Source organism: Lontra canadensis, unplaced genomic scaffold (genome assembly GCF_010015895.1).
Source record: "Lontra canadensis isolate GAN:19392208 unplaced genomic scaffold, GSC_riverotter_1.0 scaffold54, whole genome shotgun sequence".
Lineage (NCBI taxonomy): Eukaryota > Metazoa > Chordata > Mammalia > Carnivora > Mustelidae > Lontra > Lontra canadensis.
Genome location: NW_022631048.1, coordinates 5,218,075 through 5,238,451, shown reverse-complemented (window position 1 = coordinate 5,238,451; position 20,377 = coordinate 5,218,075). Strand labels below are relative to the sequence as shown.

The window sequence follows — 20,377 nt, the reverse complement described above, 5'->3', positions numbered from 1 at the left end:
TTCCCCTTGCCCCAGTTAGGAGCGATCTCTGCAATGCCTAGACCTGCCTTTCCTCACTCGGCCACGCTGCACCGGGATGCTGGTCATGGCTGGAACGCCACTGTGTGTCCCTCTGCATATCAGGACATGGGCCTCGACTCTCCCCCCATCCTGTGCAGGAGTATGGGTTCTCTAAAACCTTCTGCTGCTTCTTCCTCACAAAGAAGCAAAGCTCGCCAGAATCTACTTCCCCCCCCCCCGGCCAGCAGAAGAGAACTGGGGCGCCCCCCCCCCCCCCCGCCAGCAGATCCATGAACACTGTCTCGTGTTTCACGAATATGCTGTGCTCCTGAGCACGGAGTGGTCTATTCCTGGGCATAAGATCTATCCTGGGAGCCTACCGTGTAACGTTAGTGCACTGAGTTTCTCTTGATAGACGTCCGAGCTCTGCACGGCCTTCCTCCTACTGCACACCCCCAGGGGCACGGTGCCCCGAGCATTACAGGATCTCGAGAAACCGCCTCGGAGGGGATGAAACCCACAGACAGCGTGAGACGGGTATGTACCTGGAAGCGCTAAAAAGCCAACAGGCCCTATTTTTTTTATGACTAGTTCTAAAGGATCAAATCAAAGCACTTACACTGCTTCCAAGCTCAGTGCTGTGAGCAAATGGCACAGACCTTGATCTGGTCGTGAAATTATGGAAACTGCGCACGCCCGCGGCACAAAGCCAGCCTGCCCTCATGTGATACTACGGTGTATTTTGGGACTGACGGCTGCATAGGGCTACAGGCCCGTATGAGGTGCACAAACGGAAGAAAGACGGCGAGGACTCGCTACCGGGCAGAGGGGGCAGGTGTGAGGGGCTCTGGCACGCAGCTGCCACGGAAATGCATCAGGAGGGGGCCTGGAGGGCACGGAGTGGCTCCCACTACTCTGAATGCCTCCGACCACAGGGGAGTGGGCTCAACCACACTCCCTGAGACGCTGGAGAGGCTCTGCTTCATCCCCCACAACAGCCGCTCCCTGGTGTTTCTGGGCTTTCTTTGCCGTCTACAAAGGGACAGTTTTTTACTGGGGACTCTCCTGCCCCAGATTCCTACGTTTACGCCGCCTTCAGTAGTGTCCTCAGGGGATGTCATGGTCCTGGGATGGACAACAGGTGTTTGGAGCTCTGGGCGTGTTAAAGGCTGGAGGGGAAGGAAGACCCCCAGGGGCCTCTCTGTCCACGTCCTGGTCCCTCACTCCTTCCCCGCTCACCCCCACTTAAACAGGCATTCCCACCTCCCCGTACGGCAGCAGCCTCCCACATACATGGCTTCTCCCTGTATCCCGAAGTTCTCCTCCACAGCCCTCACCATGGTTGGTGACTCTACAGTCATCTGTGCAACTGCACAGGCTTTCACTCCCAGCTGTGCAAACTACGCAATGCACCCCACAACAGTGGGTGAGTGAGGGCTGGAACCCAGGCTGCGCCATGTCCCTCGAAAGTGCTGCGGCATACTCAGGCTAAGTGAGCAATTCAAGCCGGCCGGGGCTCCTGGCTCCGAGTGTGGCCACAGTAAACCCCAATCCCAGGCTGGCCGGTTCCCTCAGCAGAAAGGAGTTGGCCTGGTGCCTGAGATATAAATCCTACTGACGCAAGGCTCGTGGGGGGTCCAAAGTAGACAAAAGGGATTAAAACTCACCCCAACCAGTGCTGTTAAAGCACATGGCAAAGCACCCAGGAGAGAAGGGCAATGAAGGGAGACGGTCTGGGACAAGTTCACCAAGGGGGCATTTTCCAGGCAAACAGTGAGAGCAGGTGGCTCACACAGGCCACTGAGCAGAAGTAAGGCCATGGGTGGAAGCATGAGGCTGTAAAGGCTTCTGAGTCCTTGGCTAAGGAGTGCGGACTTGCAGGGAACAAAGTGAGCTGGCGGAGAACCTTAAAGCACAAGAATAACATGACCTGTGTGCTTTTTAATTTTTTTTATAAAGACCTTTCCAGTGGCACTGTGGTAGACAAAGAGCTGGAAGACACCAGTGACTGCGAAACTTTCAGCAGCCATTGCTCAGGGGTAAGAGTCTGAGATAAGACTGGGGAGGGTCTGATGCCTGTTTATTGGGTGTGGTTGATAAGGGGACTGAGGACCAGCTGGGGTGCACTGAGATGCAGGAAAGAGGCAGAATGAGGAAAGATGGTACATGGGGGACACACAGCGTCCTCATTTGGAAATACCGAGACACCACAGACATTCAAAGGGTCTTATGTGGCCGGCAGCTGGAATTCCTCCTGCTCTCAGCATTCACCCTGACCGTAAAGGGACGACAGACCTGACAGCACCATGGCAAAGGACATGTGGCGTCTTGCATCTGTGGCCACGTGGGACATGGACTGCTTTTCCCTGTACTATGAATTGACATAGTGCTAACAGGGAGAAAAAAAAAAATAGAGGAATTTGTAAGTCTTTGACCCATTTCTCTGATCTACCGTTTCGTTCTCAGAAAAGAAAAAAACAAAAATCAAAGGACTGACTCAGGTTAATCCAGATGAAATCTAATTTTGCACCCTCCCCGAATTTATCTGAAAATTTGCACCTCACCCTATGCTAGAGAGTAAATTTGAAGCTATTCAAATATTCCCAAATAGTAAAGATTAAAAATCCACCTGCACGTGAAAAGTCATGCTACCTCGCCTGAAAATTTAATGTACAGCAACTTCTGAACTGTTACGGGAAATCCATATTCAGATCTTTTAGTAACATTTAAAAAAATAATAAAGACAATTCTTAAAAAAAAAAAAAAAGCTGGGGAGTATCTGGTGTAAAAAAAACGAATCAACAGATGTCCATCCTCACTCCCTTTGCATCGTGAGAACAGCAGAGAGAAAACTTTTTACACTAAATCCCCCTAATTCTTTTTGTTTTTAGACAACTTTTTTGAGTTATGCCTGACATACAAAAAGCTAACCACTGTTAACGTCTACAACCTGGTGAGTCTGGAGATAAACATACATTGTGAAGTCATCACTGCGATATAAGCCATAAATCTATGCATTACCTCCAAATTTATGATTATGAGGGTAAGAACACTGAAGGTAGATCTACCCTCCTCACAACATTTTAGGTTACCAGGGCTGTCAACTACAAGCCCCATAGTGTACAGTGCATCTCTAGACGTAAAAACCATGGCAGGAACTGCTCCTAGAGTTCTGTCCACTTGTGGTGTGCACCGGAGATGCCCGCCGCCTGGCCTCACACACAGAGGCCAAAAGACAGGAACTCTGACGGCAATGCCGAGCCACCCTCTACCCCCTCCTCCTCAGAAGGCTCCCTCAAAGGGGAGGGAAACATCTCACACATCATGTCAAAAATAGGGAACCAGCGTGTGTCCCCAGGGAAGCTTGAATTCACCCACCACAGTACCTGAGGGTTTGATAGTTAAAGCAATTTTGTAAAAATGAAGAGACCACTAATTTTTTTTTGACTCTGTGGCATCACTTTGGGTAATGCTGCCTAACGAGGCCACATGGAACTGGTACAGAAATGTCCGCGGCAGCACTATTCTGAGGCATCCCAAATACTAGTAGATTGCATAAATAATTGAATGAATGAATAAACATCCAAGCAAGAGAAACAAATGATCAGCAATGACAGATTATCTAAGCAAATCACCACTTAGTGGCAAAATCAGTATCTAGTCCCAGTGCATCAGGAATGGCAAGGACACTCTTGTTTGTACACAGAAACTGAGACATGAAATAGTTTTTAAGGGAAAACAGCCAACAGGGTGCATATAGGAACCGCACATATACGCATAAAAGGTGCGCCAAGATTTGGGTGAGAATGCGAGGTGACAGAGGTACAATCCAACAGACGCCGCAGCTTCATCAGCGCAGACGCGCAGTGAGGCCCATCAGCAGAACTGAAATGAACACACGAGGCCTGAATTGTTGCTTCCAGCCCACATGGTAGCAGGGACCCTTCCGGACGCTTGCAGGGGACACAAACACGACAGAAAGAAGAGACGAGGACAGAGGGCTGGGCTGACCTGGTGCGGGGTTCGGGGGCTGCCGGGTGTAGGACACGTTGAATGCAGGCTCCTCGATCAGCGGCGGTGGGTACATGCGTCTCCGGATGAAGAAGCCGGCTCCGCAGCAGAAGAGCACGCCCATCATCAGCAGGAACCTGAGCGAGAGCACAGCGGGGAGGGGCTGCTCGCGGCCCACCGTGGCTTGGCCCAGGCTCAGGGCCCTAGGACTCGGGGAGCCGCGAACAGGGACTCGCGAGTGAAGGGATCCTAGGGGCCCAGCACCTGGCTCCTCAGGCCGGCCTTCCCCTGACGTTTCCACCAGGACGTTCTTGGGTGGGTGGAACCTGGGAGGGCTCCTGGGATGTCCCTGAGCAGAGCTCGCTCACATAGAGAGGCTAAGTGAGCTTTCCATCTCAAAATGCTCCAGCTGGTTAGCTGCCTTCAAAGGCTTGATCGATCACTTTCTGTCCATGGCTCGGACCCCAGCTCAGTCCTTTTAGTCAAAACTGGAGATGGCTTCTCAATCTCGTCTGAACGCAAGCCACGGCTGACCCAGCTCTCCTCACTGTCCGTGTCCCCTACTTTCCCTTCTTCACGGGGAGAGCAGCAAGGATAAGCATATTTGTCCTTCCTAGCAGTTTTCTCTCCATTATTACATCAATAGTCAAATTTTAAATGGCGGCCTTCCTAGAGCACACCTTAATTACAGAAAACCTACAGGACCAGAGAAAATATAGTCAATAAAAAAGCTGCAGATGAGAAATCTCTTAAGTCTGGCTGACATTCTCCTACCGTGACCTTAAAGTCTGACTGGTTTAATGGCAGGACCTTTGTCCGACTCAGATCTAAGAATTCTCAGGGTCTGTCACATTGCTGGCATTTGATAACTGACTGACAAATGGATAAATAGCTTCTTCCCACCTCACATTTGCACTGTACCTTGTCTTTCTAGAAACAGGGGAGGTCATACTGAGAAGAGCCACCCTGTCTGTCCTGCACAGACATAGCTGGGAAAATCTTGCCTCTCTCTGACCTGACAGTATTATGGGACTCAGGGAACCTTCCAGAACCTCACCCAATATACCCACACTATGTGGGCAGCTTATCACCCTGTGAAAGATGAACATGCAGCAGAGCCAGCTGCATCATGGTTAAAGGCACCTGACCACACAGAAATGAAATTGAAGAAAAAAGCAGATGATAAAGAATTTAAGATTCTTAAGACGATGTTAAGTGCAAGTCCGTCAGTCAATCAGGATTTACTAGACAACATTGGAATGTGGAATAGGAAGAAAGATCAGAGGCACCAGACAGGAAATGATTCAGGAAAGGGCCGAAATTGTGGCTTTCTGACCTGTCTCCTAATTCATTACACCTTCAACAATTTTTAAGCAGCTGCTCTGCTCTTGTGCGTTAGAGAGAGTACGGTGAGGTCCCTCCCCACCCATTAAACCTGAATTCTGGTCGAGGAGGGAAGAGCAAACAGCAAACTTACAAAATCAGTGATTTATAGCTCTGGTCAGTGCTAAGAAAGAAAAGTGACGGTGCAGTCATGGGGTGGGGGGGTGTGCGTGTGTACATAGTAAGATACACATAATGTAAAACTGACCATTGTCACCATTTTTAAGTGTACAAGTCAGTGAAGGAAGCGGTTTTAAACAAAGGTATGTGTTAGAGTGAGGCAATCAGAAAAACGTGCTTCCCTTCAACATCTGGGCTGAGTTCTGAAGGACGGAAAGCAAGCGGCAAGCTGCAGAGGAGGGAAGGCATGTTCCAGGTGGAGAGAACGGCTCCTGTGCTCCAGCAGGAAGCTGGGTAAGCAAGCGGCCCCAGGGGATGGCTGTGGGCCCCCGTCCTGGGGAGCTCCCGGGGAGCTCAAGAACCCCCACCGTGCCGGGGCCTGGCATCTCAGCGCTGGGGCGTTGGAATACAGGGGAACTGTTGCAGCTCTTAAAGCTAATTTCCCTCGGGTGGACTCAGTTATAATCTTACATTCACCAGCAGGGCCAACTGTAAGTATCTGAGCAGAAATAGAAAGCAGAGAGAGGGGCCGACTGTATGTAAGGGTTTGCCTTTTCAAGTAACACTACCACTCACTCCCGACAGACCGGGCTCCCCGGATTGGAAAATACACAAGGCGTCTGAGCTATGGGTCTCTTCCCTGAGATAAGCTGAAACATGGTTTACACTGTCAAAGGGAATTCTTCTTCTCTCAGCCGAGTAAGAACGATAGTGCTCCTCCTACTTCAGACTGCTGGCAAGTACGAGGCAGGGACAGAACAAAGTCACACGGCAGGAAACAATGGCAGGCTTCGGTATCAATCATCAACATCATTCCTCACTGAAATGTTAGTCTGAAAGAACTCATTTTAAGAGAGAAACTGATAAGGAACAGGGAAATGAGCATATAGGAACAAGGAAAGAAAGAAAGCAGGACCTCGGTTAGGGAAAAGGAGTGGTACAGTTAGAAGGGCCGTTCTCTGAAGTACTCAGGACTGACTGCTGAGCAGGTCTGGGGAGCTTTCCAGGGATTAAGAGAGGAAGTTCCTGCCTTTTCTATTATCAAAAGTAAGCTGGTTTGTTCAGTCCCATTTGTTTTTCCCAAACCCTTTCTGCCCTCCCCCCAGCACTTGGTTCTCTCCCAGGACAACTCTGCAGGAGTGGGAGCCCCCAGCAGCAGGGCTCATGGGCAGAACCCTGTCTGGTTTGCCTCCTTCCCAGCAAGCTTCCCAGCTGAAGCAAGGGTGCTCTCGGTCTAGTTGTTCTAATCCGAATAATCTCATTCAAACAGTGTTGGTTAAACATTACTTGATATTTTAGAACTGGCATGGAGGTTTGAAAGCATTTTCCTCCAAAAGCTTCGTCCTATGGTAAGTAGACAGACTTCTTCGAAAACAAGGTGGGACCCGGGTTGGAGAGCAGCCCTTGCTTCCCTCCATGTCCAGCTCTGTACTCCCATCCCCTATCCCTCTCCCCCAAACACCTGCGCCCCACATGAGTTTCCTGCCACTTTCACCACATCGGCTCTTCTTATGTCTCTGCCCTATCAGTGTGCTGGCCCCTCTGCACAGAACACCCTCAATGAGACCCGGTCAGAAGATTTGTCAGCTTTTCCCCATTTTTCTGGCATCAGACACTCTGATTTAAACACTGGTTTAAGACTCTCCATGTCCGTGGGTGCCTGGAGGGCTCAGTTGGTTAAGCATCTGCCTTTGGCTCAGGTCGTGATCTTGGGGTCCTGGGATGGAGCCCTGCATCGGGCTCCCTGCTCAGCAGGAAGTCTGCTTCTCCCTCTGCCTCTGCTCCCTGCTGCCATGCTCTTTCTCTCTCTAATAAATAAAAAATCTGGGGCACCTGGGTGGCTCAGTGGGTTAAGCCTCTACCTTCGGCTCAGGTCATGATCTCAGGGTCCTGAGATCAAGTCCCACATCAGGCTCTCTGCTCAGCAGGAAGCTGGCTTCCCCCTCTCTCTCTGCCTGCCTCTCTGCCTACTTGTGATCTCTCTCTGTCAAATAAAATAAAATCTTAAAAAAAATAAAAGTAAAAATAAAAATAAATCTGTTAAAAAAATAATAAAACTCTCCACATATAATTACCTATTAAGACATCTGTCTCTTTTAGGAGCCTACTGTAAGTACCTCTCCAGGGGGGCCTGGTGCATACCAGACCCGTAAACCCCTAAGAAGAAATGCATTGAGTAGGAAGAACCCAGGCATCCTCTGACTTCAGCTGGGGCGCCTCAAAATTATGCCTCAAGGTATTTTCTGGCTATATCCCCATTTTAGAACATGTGGTCAGAATCTCAACACTAATAACTTGGCCACATCTGTCATCAGTCACTCCTTTTTTTTTTTTTTTAAGGTTTTATTTATTTATTTGACAGACAGAGATCACAGGTAGGCAGAGTCAGGCAGAGAGAGAGAGGGGGAAGCAGGCTCCCCGCTGAGCAGAGAGCTGGACGTGGGGCTCGATCCCAGGACCCTGGGATCATGACCTGAGCCGAAGGCAGAGGCTTTAACCCACTGAGCCACCCAGGCGCCCCTGTCACTCCTTGTTTGATGGCACTCACAAGATGTCTCTTTGTAGGGATCCCACTAGCTCACCACATGCCATCTTACTAATGTGCCCCAACTCTGACAAGGGGCCCTGGCCAGGGGCTCAATGGCACCTGACTGCTGGTTCAGGTAAAGCTTCCTGGGAAAGCCAACAGAAGATGCTCTAGTTTCCAGGCCTTCATATTTTTCCTGGACTCTCGATTTTTTAACTCTTTTTTTTTTTTTTTCAAGAGAGTGAGCACGGGGGGGGGGGGGGGGGGATGCCAGGCGGGGAGAGAGAAGATCCTAAGCGGGCTCCATGTCCAGCACGGAGCCCAACACAGGGTTCCAACTTGTGACCCTGAGATCATGACCTGAGCTGAAATCAAGAGTCAGATGCTTAATTGAATGAGCCACCCAGTTGCCCCCTGGACTCTCAGTTTTGTTTTAAGACTTTTATTTATTTATTTGACACAGAGAGAGAGAGAGAGAGAGAGAGAGCCCAAGTAAGCAGAGCAGCAGGCAGAGGGAGAGAGAGAAGAAGGCTCTCCGCTGAGCAGGGAGCCCATTGCAGGACTCAATCCCAGGAACCTGAGATCATGACCTGAGTGAAAGGCAGAGGCTTAACCCACTGAGTCACCCAGGCGTCCCTGGACTCTCAATTAAAAAAAAAAAAAAAAAAAATCACATAATATCTAAACTTTGACAAGTTTTTTTCATTTTTAGGAACACTTGGTGCTTTAGGCAAGCTGGCTATTTCAGGATTCTTGTCCCAGGCAGTCTGGTCTTGTTGTACTACACAAGGCCCCATGGAGGAAAAATTCTGAGGGCCAGTATGTGTGAAGCCAGGCCAAGCTCTGGAAGCCCCCCCACTCACTGGTCCTCCTGTCCGTGCTGTGGTACTAATCCACTCCACTTTAAAGTGCACCCCAAAATGCTTGCAGTTAGAAAATCTTGAGCCAAAAAACATTTACCTTCATTTATAGAGTTTTAGGCACCAACATGGCACCTGGCTCAGGAGAGCTTGCCAGAAGTGGTGACATCCAGACAGGGGATGCCAAAGCCAGCCCCGAGGGAGGCCAGGGTAGGGTCAGATATGACAGGTGAGCTGAGCCCCCAAATGACTGATCCCCCATCCAGGAGGCGGTGACAGTGACAGGAGACCAGCCTCTTCTATCAAAGACAACGTGACATGTGGAATCCCCACTCACAGGTGTTTTCCCTAATCAAAAATCGGTAAAAGTTGTCAGAAGGGAACGAGAAAACCTCAAAAAATGTCAAATGGCTACTGTAGTATGCTCAGCAGAAGCCTTAAAGTCTCTGGAAGCCAGTGATGTCAGATCCAAAAGTCATCCAGAAGCTTTGGGAGTCTGCCTGGAGGGTAGCCCCACCGCAGGGGAACAGAGGAGGGTGAGCGCAGGAAATGCCCTGCTGGCTTCAGGCAAATCCTCTCCCACCCGGGCCCTGCCGTCCCTGGGATCTGAAGCAGCATCTCATCTGGAGTGTCCAATAAATTTTCAGATATACCCCCAGACGGGCATCCCCCGAGGACAGCAATGCATGGGCTCTCCCAGTGTTACTGGAAACCACACCTCTGGCCTTCCGGGATGCTCTGTCAGCAGTACCCCTCGTTCCCTCTCGAGGTAGAATTCTTCAGACTTCACACAACTCCCGATTTCCCTCAGCAGAGCTGGAAGGCCGGCAGCAGGCTGTCTGTCCCGAAAGTTAGCTTCAGCTGACACAGCATGAATGGGAATGGCTTTCAGGCAGCGGGGACTTGAGAGCGAGATTTGCTAATTCTCAGTCTTTTAATCACCCTCAGCTCCATCTCAGAAACCAGGGGCTGCTGAAGGGACAACACTACCATCCCGCCCGCCCACCCTCCAACAGATGGGCTCCTCTTTCCCAGCCACAGCCTGTGAAAATGGGAACGAGCTTCCTGCAAACTGGGAGCAGAAGAGCTCATCATGAAGCCGGTCTGAACATACCTGTTCTCTTGACCGAGGCTGTCCCCGCAACCGAGACCCCAGGGGAAGGTGATGTGGTAATACTGAGTGTGGCCGCGGCTCTGGGGGGCAGGAGGCGGGAGGGACAGCAAAGCATTGGAGACCAGGAAGAATTGAGACCTACCAAAAATACCAGAGTCTCTGGATGGAGAGGGCCCGCACGCAGCACCTGGAGCCACAGCAGTCCTCGTACGGGCGGCATCTGCAGGAGAGAGGGGCAGAGGCTGCTCAGTGTCCGGCTGGGAAGGCAAACGGAACCAGGCATGAGATCCAGGCCGATTTCAGGGCCAAGGACGGAACCGACCGCTGTCAGTCTGGACGCCCAGACATAAAAGTACTGAGACGGACGCAACCGGCATCGTTCAAAGTGCCGTGTTGCCTCCACATCCCCATGTGCTGGACCACCTTCTGGTGAGGCCTGTTACCAAAGACCCGCAGGAAACCCACCCGCTCTGCAACTGGAAGAAAACTCAGCCACGGGCCTGTGTCTGTGCTCTGTAGGTCCCGCTAAGTGCCCAACCCCCACCATGATGAGGGGCAGGAGAGGGGCATCCCACACTGGCAAGTCCCCTGAGTTATGAAGTCGGATGGCACAGAGGGTCAGTCCTAGTCTCGCCACCTAATGGCTGTGGGACTTCTGACAAGTTATTCAACCTCTGTGAGCCTCAGTTTCCCGTAACGGAGTTTTTGCAGTTTCCCAGTAAAATGGGGGGGGGGGGCAGGACCCATTTATTTTTTTTAAAGATTTTTTATTTAATTTTTTTAAATAAATATTTTTTTTTAAAGATTTTATTTTTTTTTAAAGATTTTTTTTATTTTTTTTTTATTTTTTTTTAAAGATTTTATTTATTTATTTGACAGACAGAGATCACAAGTAGACAGAGAGGCAGGCAGAGAGTGAGAGGGGGAAGCAGGCTCCCCACTGAGCAGAGAGCCGGATGCAGGGCTCGATCCCAGGACCCTGAGATCATGACCCAAGCCGAAGGCAGAGGCCTAACCCACCAAGCCACCCAGGCGCCCCGGCAGGACCTCTTTAAATGACCGCTGTAAGTTCTACGGCCATCGTCCTTCTCTAATCTGCTCACGGGGCTGTCCTTGCTCTTGCTGAGGCTGTCCCCTCCCCGGTGCCTGAGGCGGGAGGGGGCCTCAGGACTCAGTGTGGACTCTAAAGTGTCAAGTTAGCTTCCTTTATTGTTCCACCCCCCAATCTTTTTTGTGGAAAAGAGAGACTACCATGAAAGCTGAAGCCCCTTGGTTTGCATTTTGGAATTTACAGAGCAACTTTCACCCCAGTGACGTGAGTCCAAGTGGTCGTGAGTGGGGGAAAAGGAGCAAGGTGGGCTGTTTCTTAGTCACTTTACATGGTCATAGAGCTGTGATCTACATTCCTGTCAGTTTTCTTCTCTTAAAAGAAAATCGCTGGGAGAAATACACAGTTTGATCCCGGATCCTGGACACTGAATTTGTAGGTAAGTCCAGTACAAACTGGCTTGTTAAATGAAGAAAAATGTGTAGAAAATAGCTCCCTAGGAAATATAAGTGAAGACTAGTTAAGATGGTGAGTTAGGAGTTAAGTGAAACTCAGTAAGCCTGAGCTCCGGTGCTGTTTGTCCTTGGTTGGCTCCCAGAGCTTGCGTCTTTTTAGCTCCCCAGCCCCTGACTGCCGCTAAATCCTCCATCATTTCAAGGACCAACTGAGCTGAGTGACTCCGGCTGAACCACCACCACCAGCAGAACCAGATACACACACACACACGTTCTCCACAGGACACAGATGTTTTCCCACCCAGTCCTCCCACAGCCCACGACACGGACTTGTACGTACCAGGTAGAACTCGTTACGATTGCCACGAGATGCTCCCATAAGTTGGTGACAGAAGATGATCTGTTTAACCTGCTTTAATCAACCAACAAATAGCAAAGCACCAAAGTGTGTGCTTAAAAAATGCTGCTGGTTGAACAAAGAAAAAAAGAGACAAACGAAAAACGGACTTTGAACTATGGAGAACAAACTGGTGGTCATCAGAGGGGAGGTAGGCGAAGGGAAGGGGGACGGGTGATGGAGATTTCAAGTACACTTATCACGATGAGCACCGATAATGTGCAGAATTGTTGAATCATCATATTGCACACGTGGAACTAAGATAACACTGTATATGAATTATACTTGAATTAAACAATTTAAAGAACGCTGCCGGTTCTTACAACCTATGCATCCATCAAAAAGCCACCAAGGTGCTACTAGAAACTTGTGTCTGTGCTGGACCCTGGGGGGGTGGAGCAATGAGAAGCCAGACAGAAGTCCCTGCCACGGAGGAGCTTCCTTTCTAGGAGAGAAAGACAAATAAGCAAGAAGAAAAATATGAACTGTGTTGGATGGCAGCAAGTTCTACTTTGGTGAAAAATAAAGTAGCAGCTGGCAGGCTGGAAGCAAGGGAGAGGGGGTGGCAGGTAAGACAAATTCCAACAGGGTGTTCCGGGATGACTCACTGAGAAGGGGACACCTGAGCGGAGACCACGCAGAAATACAGCCTGGCAACGACCTGGGCTGGCACGAGTCCTCAGTGCTGGTGGAGGAGTGCTGGCTCCAGTCTTAGCCACACTGACACTGCGGCTGCATGTGGAAAAGAACAGTTAAGCACAGAACATGAGAGGAAATTAAATGCCCGGTTCAGGGGGCTGCGGGGGGTGGGCAGGGGATCCGGCCCAGGGCTGGACCAGCAAGGACCCAGTGCCACTCAAGCAACACACACTGCCCATCTGGTGCACAGCACTATCTCCAGCAACTCCTTGGTGCCCTCCTCCTCAAGAATCTCAATGGTCTTGGGTAACCAATACGTGTGTCCGTGTGTGTGTGTGTGTGTGTGTGTGTGTGTCTGTGTGTGTGTGTGTCGCGCATGCACACATTCCACAAGGTGGTATGTAATCTAAGACTCTCCCCCTGGCTTTAAGAAGTAGCTGCTGTGTGGTAAGAGGCCATGTGCTGGAGATGGGGGGTGGTCTCCAGGAGCCGGGTGCAACCACCAACCGGCCAGCAAGGGAACTGGGACTTCAGCTTGACAACCACAGGAGCAGAATTCTGCCAACAACCTGCACGAACTTGCAGAAGAACCCCGAGCCACAGATAAGGACACAGCCCGGCCAACTCCTGATTTCAGCTTTGTGAGAATCAGAGCAAAGGACCCACTAGTGGCTGCTGTGCCCAGACTTATGATCTACAGGAATTATAAGATAATAAATGTACATCGTTTCAGTCTGCTAACTTTGCAGTAATTTATTATGAAGCAATAGAACACGAATCCAAATTAGAACAAAGGTTACAGGTAAGGAGCACTTCTTACATCCTAGACACTAGGGCAGGTGTCTTTACCACTGTCTTTCTCTCCTAGAAAGAAAACTCCTCTGTGGCAGGGGCTTCTGTCTGGCTTTACCGGCTTTGCCACTCTCTCATTTAACACGCAGAGCACCCACACACAAGTGAAGTGTTATTAGCTTCGGCTTTGAAAGAAGCTCAGGAAACAAAGCATCCGGGATATTATGCCTCATTTCAGTCCACAATCTGCTAAAGCCAAGAATGGACCTGACTGGCATTTCGAGAAAGTGTTGGCACAGACACTGCCTCTTGAGTAATGCTGAGTGTTCCATCACCAAAGGGCGACTTCTTTGTCCCCACTTGGTTTGCCTCCTCTACAAGCTGCTATGGACCAAGCCATCGCAGCGATGGTGTGTGGTAACTATATTCAGTGACACCGATTTCATAACCATTTAGCTCCTGTGAATGAACCAACTGGAAGGGACAAAGAGAAGCAGGGCAGTGAAGGGATGCCTGAGAACTAGCAAAAGAGGCTGAGAAAATGTAGAAGGTGAAGGTGAAGTTTACTGTGGTGAGCCAGTCCCAGAGGGCAAATTCAGCCCTGAGGAAGCGGGAGGGAGAGGAAGGATATTCAGCAAGACCACGGAGACAGAGACAATGTGAGCCAAGCACTGAATCCTCAGGCAAATGGCAGCGGGTCTGGGGGACAGAGCCTACAGACAGAAACTCAGCAACCACGCTTCAGTAATGCCCGTGGGGGTTCTAGCTTTAATTTGGAATTATATATTCACCACAAAGATTCCCCCAAAACGCCTATACCACCCTATGTCAATAACTCTCTACAATTATCACTTAATCATAAAAGAGAGAAATAATACAGTAAGATATGGTATCAGGTAAAAGTATGATGTTCACTTGGAAAGGACTACCAATGCTCCCACAATATTATACATCAGAACCGTGTTTTTCAACTACTGTGACCCACTCGTGGGTCGTGAAATCACGTAAGTTGTGATATCCGTTTTATAAAGGTAAAGACTGATTTTAAAAAATCGGAGGGCGTCACATATAAGAACTGTTCTGTGAAACTTCTCTTTCGCTCACATATACACCATACAGATATGTGTGTACTTGGTCGCCACACAAGAAAAGGGTATTTCTCCAAAGCTTCTGTTGTGTAAGCCCTGAGAGTAGACAAGCTCAGGTTTCTGTTGTGTCTAAATGAGCTTCTTTCATCCTCCTGGGAGGCTGAGGGCAGCATTCAGGTCCAACCAGAAGCTTACTTCCTGCTGTCAATGGTGCTGGGCTAAGGTCTGTTTCAGGTCCCCCATGACTTCTGCCTGGGTGCCACACTGGTCAAATGGCTGTTGCGTTTTTATACCAATTCTACTGAAAGATGCCTTGCGGTGATCAAATTCTAGAAAATGCAACTCTCATGAAAGCCCTCTCAAGTCGGGATGCCCCCGCCCACGTGCTTACTTACGAGCACCCCCTGAAGGGGGACAGGAGGTGGCTGTTGTGGGTGGAGAACAGAGATGGCACATATTTGCAGCGTAGGAGCAATGAGACTGTTAATCTCTCCATTGCTCCACTGCCTTTGCCACCACAATGTTTCCCATGTCCCTCCCTCTGGGCTCTGCCCCTAACTCTAACTAGAGCTGCCTCGAGGAACGGTTCAGAGCTGAAGCCGTACTCAGGGAGTCCATCCAATTCTGGTAAACGTAAACTTGGTATAAAAAAGGAAAGCAGGTAAAGGGATAAACATCTGGAGACTGGATCATCTTCCAGGAGCTGAATTTGATAAAAATGCTTCCCCTCCCCAGCTATACTTACAAGCAAGCATTTGGTACTTTGAACCCTAAGCCCCTGCAGCATCCTATTTCCCAGGTTAGAAAAAAACACATAAGACATGAACTTCTATAAGCCTCTTGCCTCAAACTCTACACACACACACACACACACACACACACACACACTCCCCTTGGCCTGAGAATCAAGGTGGAAGTGTAAGGACTTCGAGTTCCTAATTCAAATTACTCCCTGTTGGCAAGAGTCAACATCTAAGTACTCGAGCTCTTACTTTTCAGGATCCCAATTTGGAACGCTAGCAGTAAATATTTGTTGTCAACTGATTATCTGCTTTCTTTTCTCAAAACAGAGCAAGCTTTATGCTCCCTTGTTTCACGGCAGACCTACTTGTGGCTCATCTGCGGTCCTGGACTGGCTCCAAGTGTCGACGCTGATGGGTGCCAGCCTCTTGAAGGAGCATGTAATTACCCGTGGGGCGACACTCTTACCCTCTTTCTTCCTGCTACTTTTTTCCCAGGGAAACTGCTGGCAAATTGGAGGCCTCAGAACACACCTGTTGGTGTTCCAAACAGCTGTGATTATAAGAGGAAAGTTAAGTGTCACACTGAGCTGAATTAAAAGTAGGAAACATTAGCAGGCGGTCCAGCATGCTAAGAAAGCCATCATCTGACACATCAGGGCCAGTGCTCCTAGTGCCCAAGCCCGAAATGGCACTGATGTTCCCAAGGACCGCTGAAGACTAACGAGGCCCACTACCTTCGCTGCGCGGGATGCAGAATAAATCAGGGTGTTGACAGCAGGTGGAATTTTCCTTCTTGTTCTACCCTGTGTGTCACCTTTCAGACTCGCAGTAGAAAGGAACAAACATTGCTTAAGTACATCCACCCCTCAACATAACTAATTATAAGTCCAGGACTCCAAAAACACACACAACTGCTTCAAAGATGCGCAAACAGCATGTACTTCGGCGGCACCGGGTCGCTGGAAGTGCTTCCTGTGAGCCAGGTCCCCTCCACCGTATCCAGGATCCACACATAATTTCTGAGGCGGTCGGAGAGGGGGTGTGAGTTTGTAAGTAAGCACGTTACGGAGAGAGAATGAGACTGCTCAGCCTCTCCTGTCCAGTGATAGGAGCTGAGAGCCTGAGGATACAGAATGTAAAAGGGAGCCTAAGACTGGACTTAGAAATGTGTCATAGCAGTGATTAAATGCGACGGTAACAGGATGGAGCCCTCGGGGGTTTCAGGAGTCTGCGAAGTCAGCGCACGTCACGCCCGGCACTGTCCAGGAGGGAAGGGGGTCTGGCCGCCGGACACGCGTTTCCTTAGCTGTTGAGTCTGAGTCTCAAGAGCAGAATCTCACGGAGCAGGGAACACCCCATGTTAACGAAGTCACGGAATCTTTGTAGTAAAGAAAAATGACCAGATGTCGATACGTCAACTCTTTCATGTGGCGTCAAATGGTCACTGATATTTAAACTGATTCATGGAAGATCATCTCAGCACCTGGAAGAACAACTAAAATATGAGTTAAGTACTCAGAGTGGAGGTCTACAGCTGGAGTGTGTGGGGTCTGTCAGTTTTTTTAGTGTTCAATAGAGAACAGGGCATGGTTAACAAATGACAACTTCAGAGTTTTAAGTAACTTGGGGAGCCTGAGTGGCTCAGTGGGTTAAAGCCTCTGCCTTCGGCTCAGGTCATGATCACAGGGTCCTGGGATCGAGCCCCGCATTGGGCTCTCTGCTCAGCGGGGAGCCTGCTTCCTCCTCTCTCTCTGCTTGCCTCTCTGCCTACTTGTGGTCTCTGTGTGTCAAATAAATAAAAAAAAAACAAACTTTATAGAGTTTTAAGTAACTTCCCATCAACATTGTGTCACTTAAAATGCCAATCTATTCCATTACCTGCTGGATTAAGTCTCAGCAAACCATTCCCTTCCCTCTAAGTTCTGCCAATACAACATATTTTCCTTGTTCGATCCCAAGTTTCTTAGTTTGACAGGTGGTGTGGTCTCCCAAATTACATACTTTATGTATCTTGATATCTAGACTTGTTTCTTACTGCTTTTATCACCCTCTGTTTGCTCCCACATGGCAGGTACATGAAGACTTACCAAGTCAGAATCAGGAAATACACTCAGCATCATCAGAGACCCCCAAAAACCTGCGAGAAACTGGACTCCTTGGAAAAACTAAACACAGCCCCACAAGGTTTGGAGAGAACTCCAAGAGGTAAGTAAAACTCTGGGGGCACAGAGCAGAGGTCAGCTCGATCCTCAGTATACCTGATGCCTCTGGGGTATCTCCTTGGCCCACCTGCTTAGAGCTTAAAGAACTCCATGCCTTACTCGCACCGAGGACGGTGGCCTCTGACCACAGCCCATGATGGACTCCCCACTTCCTCACACAGAGCTGTCCGCTCCCTCCGGCAGGATCTCCTGGGTACCAGCCTTCCACGGGTACAGGGCATTCCTCCTCATTCGGAATCCAAGACCGGCCCTCACTGGGCCTATCCCCGCCTTCCCGTGCCGTCACAGAATGAGTAGCCCTATCAGTGTCTGAAAGAATCCCTGTGGTTTCCCGAGTCTTCTGTCCGCCCAGGAAGTATTCAGTATAGTTTTCAGACAGTCTCCATTTCCCACCCTCTGGAAGAACGTCCATTCCCTCTCATTTTTACACTCCCTGCAGCCTCAGACACTGCTAACATTTTTGGCAACCAGGTAACACAGCTGAACATGAGGACGATCCATCAACTAAAACGTCCAGTCTTTTCTCAGTAAGTTGTGTCTTCCCACCCTGCGCTGCAGGCTATGGGGCCTAAATGCAGGATCTAATAGTGATCTATAGTTAAATGCCTGAAACCCGGCCCATTATTTCAGCCAGTCAGGAGCTCCTGGAACCTCATTCTGTCGCTCCAAGCATTCACGATTCCTTCCAGTTTTCTGTCATTTATTATTTTTTTAAGATTTTATTTATTTATTTGACAGACAGAGATCACAAGTAGGCACAGAGGCAGGCAGAGAGAGAGGAAGGGAAGCAGGCTCCCCACTGAGCAGAGAGCCGGATGCGGGGCTCGATCCCAGGACCCTGAGATCATGACCTGAGCCGAAGGCAGAGGCTTAACCCACTGAGCCACCCAGGCGCCCCGAGTTTTCTGTCATTTAAATGAAGACTCCAAGTCAAGTCTTCTTGGGACCCAGGAATGGCGGGCACTACCCAGCCCCCTGGGATCCTCCCGACAGCAACACCGAGCAGCAGACGACGTGACAGGCTGCGTCCGGTAAGACCACAGGAAGGTCGGGTGGAGGCGGCGGCTTGGGCCTGAGCATGAAGCGGACCCTTTCCACACCTTAACGCTGAAATCTAGAACCAGAGGTCTTCCCAAAGTCCAACAGGCTGCCCGGATGATGAAAATCGCAGAAAAAAAAAGAAACCCACGGGGCTAAGTAAGCGATTCGTGGCCAAGCTTCATGGAATGGTGGGGGGTGGGCGGGGGTGTGCGCTAAAGCGGAGCACCACGCAGAAGCAGGAGCACGAGCCCCGTGCAGTACCAACCCGACACTGGCCAATCAGATCATCTCACTGCCTGGACAGAAAGAAAGCAGTTTTATGGGGCGCCTGGGTGGCTCAGTCGTTAAGCATCTGTCTTAGTTCATGATCCCAGGGTCCTGGGATGGAGCCCCGCATCGGGCTCCCTGCTTAGCCGGGAGCCTGCTTCTTCCTCTCCACTCCCCCTGCTTGTGCTCTCTCTCTGTGCCTCTCTCTGTCGAATAAATAAAATGTTAAAAAAAAAAAAAAGGCAGTATTGGAATTACATACTCATTTAGAAAGGAAAGAAGAAAGAAAGGATCCAAGACCTCCTCTCCCTACACCCTGTGAGTACGACTGCTGCAGCAGGCCTTCCATGCTATCACTGGAATCAGTGGTAACGTTCGGGGGATGGAGCAAGTGGTGAACTCCATTGGAGACCTTCCTTCCATGTTGGTATTTTCTTAATCATAATTTTGTAAGTACAGCTCCTGCACCAGTTACGAATCCACCTAACTGGCCTGTTTATTTATTTATTTATTTATTTATTTATTTATTTGACAGACAGAGATCACAAGCAGGCAGAGAGGCAGGCAGAGAGAGAGGAGGAAGCAGGCTCACTGCTGAGCAGAGAGCCCGATGCGGGGCTCGATCCCAGGACCCTGAGACCATGACCCGAGCCGAAGGCAGCGCGGCCTAACCCACTGAGCCACCCAGGCGCCCCCGGCCTGTTTATTTAGATGAGAATTCCCTGTCTCATTGTTGAGCTATTGTGTGAGAGGCTATTAAACGTCCCCATGAACCTCAGGCCCACTATCAAGTCATACATCTCCCAGTCTTATGGTCTATTTGAACAAATTAGCCCAACCTCACAGGACATTAGAGGGGCAAACCCTAATTAGTTGTAAACGATCACAAAATATTCCTTTAAAAATCTCTTCTAGATGATTCTCGTGAAGCCTCCACTTTGCCATCTGCCCTTTTAAAATCTCAGCTTGCTTCCTAAGCAGACAGAAAACATCACAAACTTAGATAAATTAGAACTGATTATACTTAGGGTGGCATTGGGATTTACCTAGGGAATTTTTACCTTTACTTTTACTATAGGAGAAAATACTATCCATGCTTACCATAAATTCTAAAGTTAACAGATTAAATGGGTTACAAAAGGGCTCCTTCCCTGGCCCTCTGGCCCTTGAATCACTGCCTCCTCAGAGCAGGTGCACCCAGAGTTGAGCTGAGACGATGAGGTATAATGGACCAAGAGACTTTAGCTACTGCTGACCTGTGCTGACTCCAAGTTTGGAGACCCTAACCTTGCATTTCTGGGATAGAAGTTTCTCCTCTCAGCAAATTGCTCATCATTTAAAATCAGATCTATTCAAGTCTATCCTGAAAAACAAAGGGTTTATTCCCTGTACCACTGGGTTAGCTCTCAGATCGAGAAACTAAAATTCCGGCCAGAATAATGAGTTAATATGGAAAATGAAAAACAGAAGTTCTCCTATGATCTTACAGAATTTAAATCTGACAATAACTTTCATCTTATTGAAACACACAGGCATGGAAAATAAAAATGAAATTATATGCATTTGCCAATAAAATCTTGAAAACAGATTCTAGTACTCATTAGCTCAGAAAGCAGGAAAGTGAGAGTCAGGCAGACACCTGGCTTCTTTTCTCCGCTTTACTTTCACTT

General features: G+C 49.3%; 1 protein-coding gene across 1 annotated transcript in view; it reads right to left on the bottom strand.

The window, feature by feature from the left end:
* VOPP1 (VOPP1 WW domain binding protein) overlaps positions 1–20,377 on the bottom strand; it is a 108,354-nt gene that overhangs the window by 22,385 nt on the left and 65,592 nt on the right. Inside the window, exons 3-4 of the mRNA XM_032874985.1 lie at positions 10,158–10,235; positions 4,012–4,148 (exon numbers count right to left, since the gene is read on the bottom strand). Coding sequence (XP_032730876.1) covers positions 4,012–4,148; positions 10,158–10,235 — 215 coding nt within the window. The remainder of the gene's footprint in view (positions 1–4,011; positions 4,149–10,157; positions 10,236–20,377) is intronic.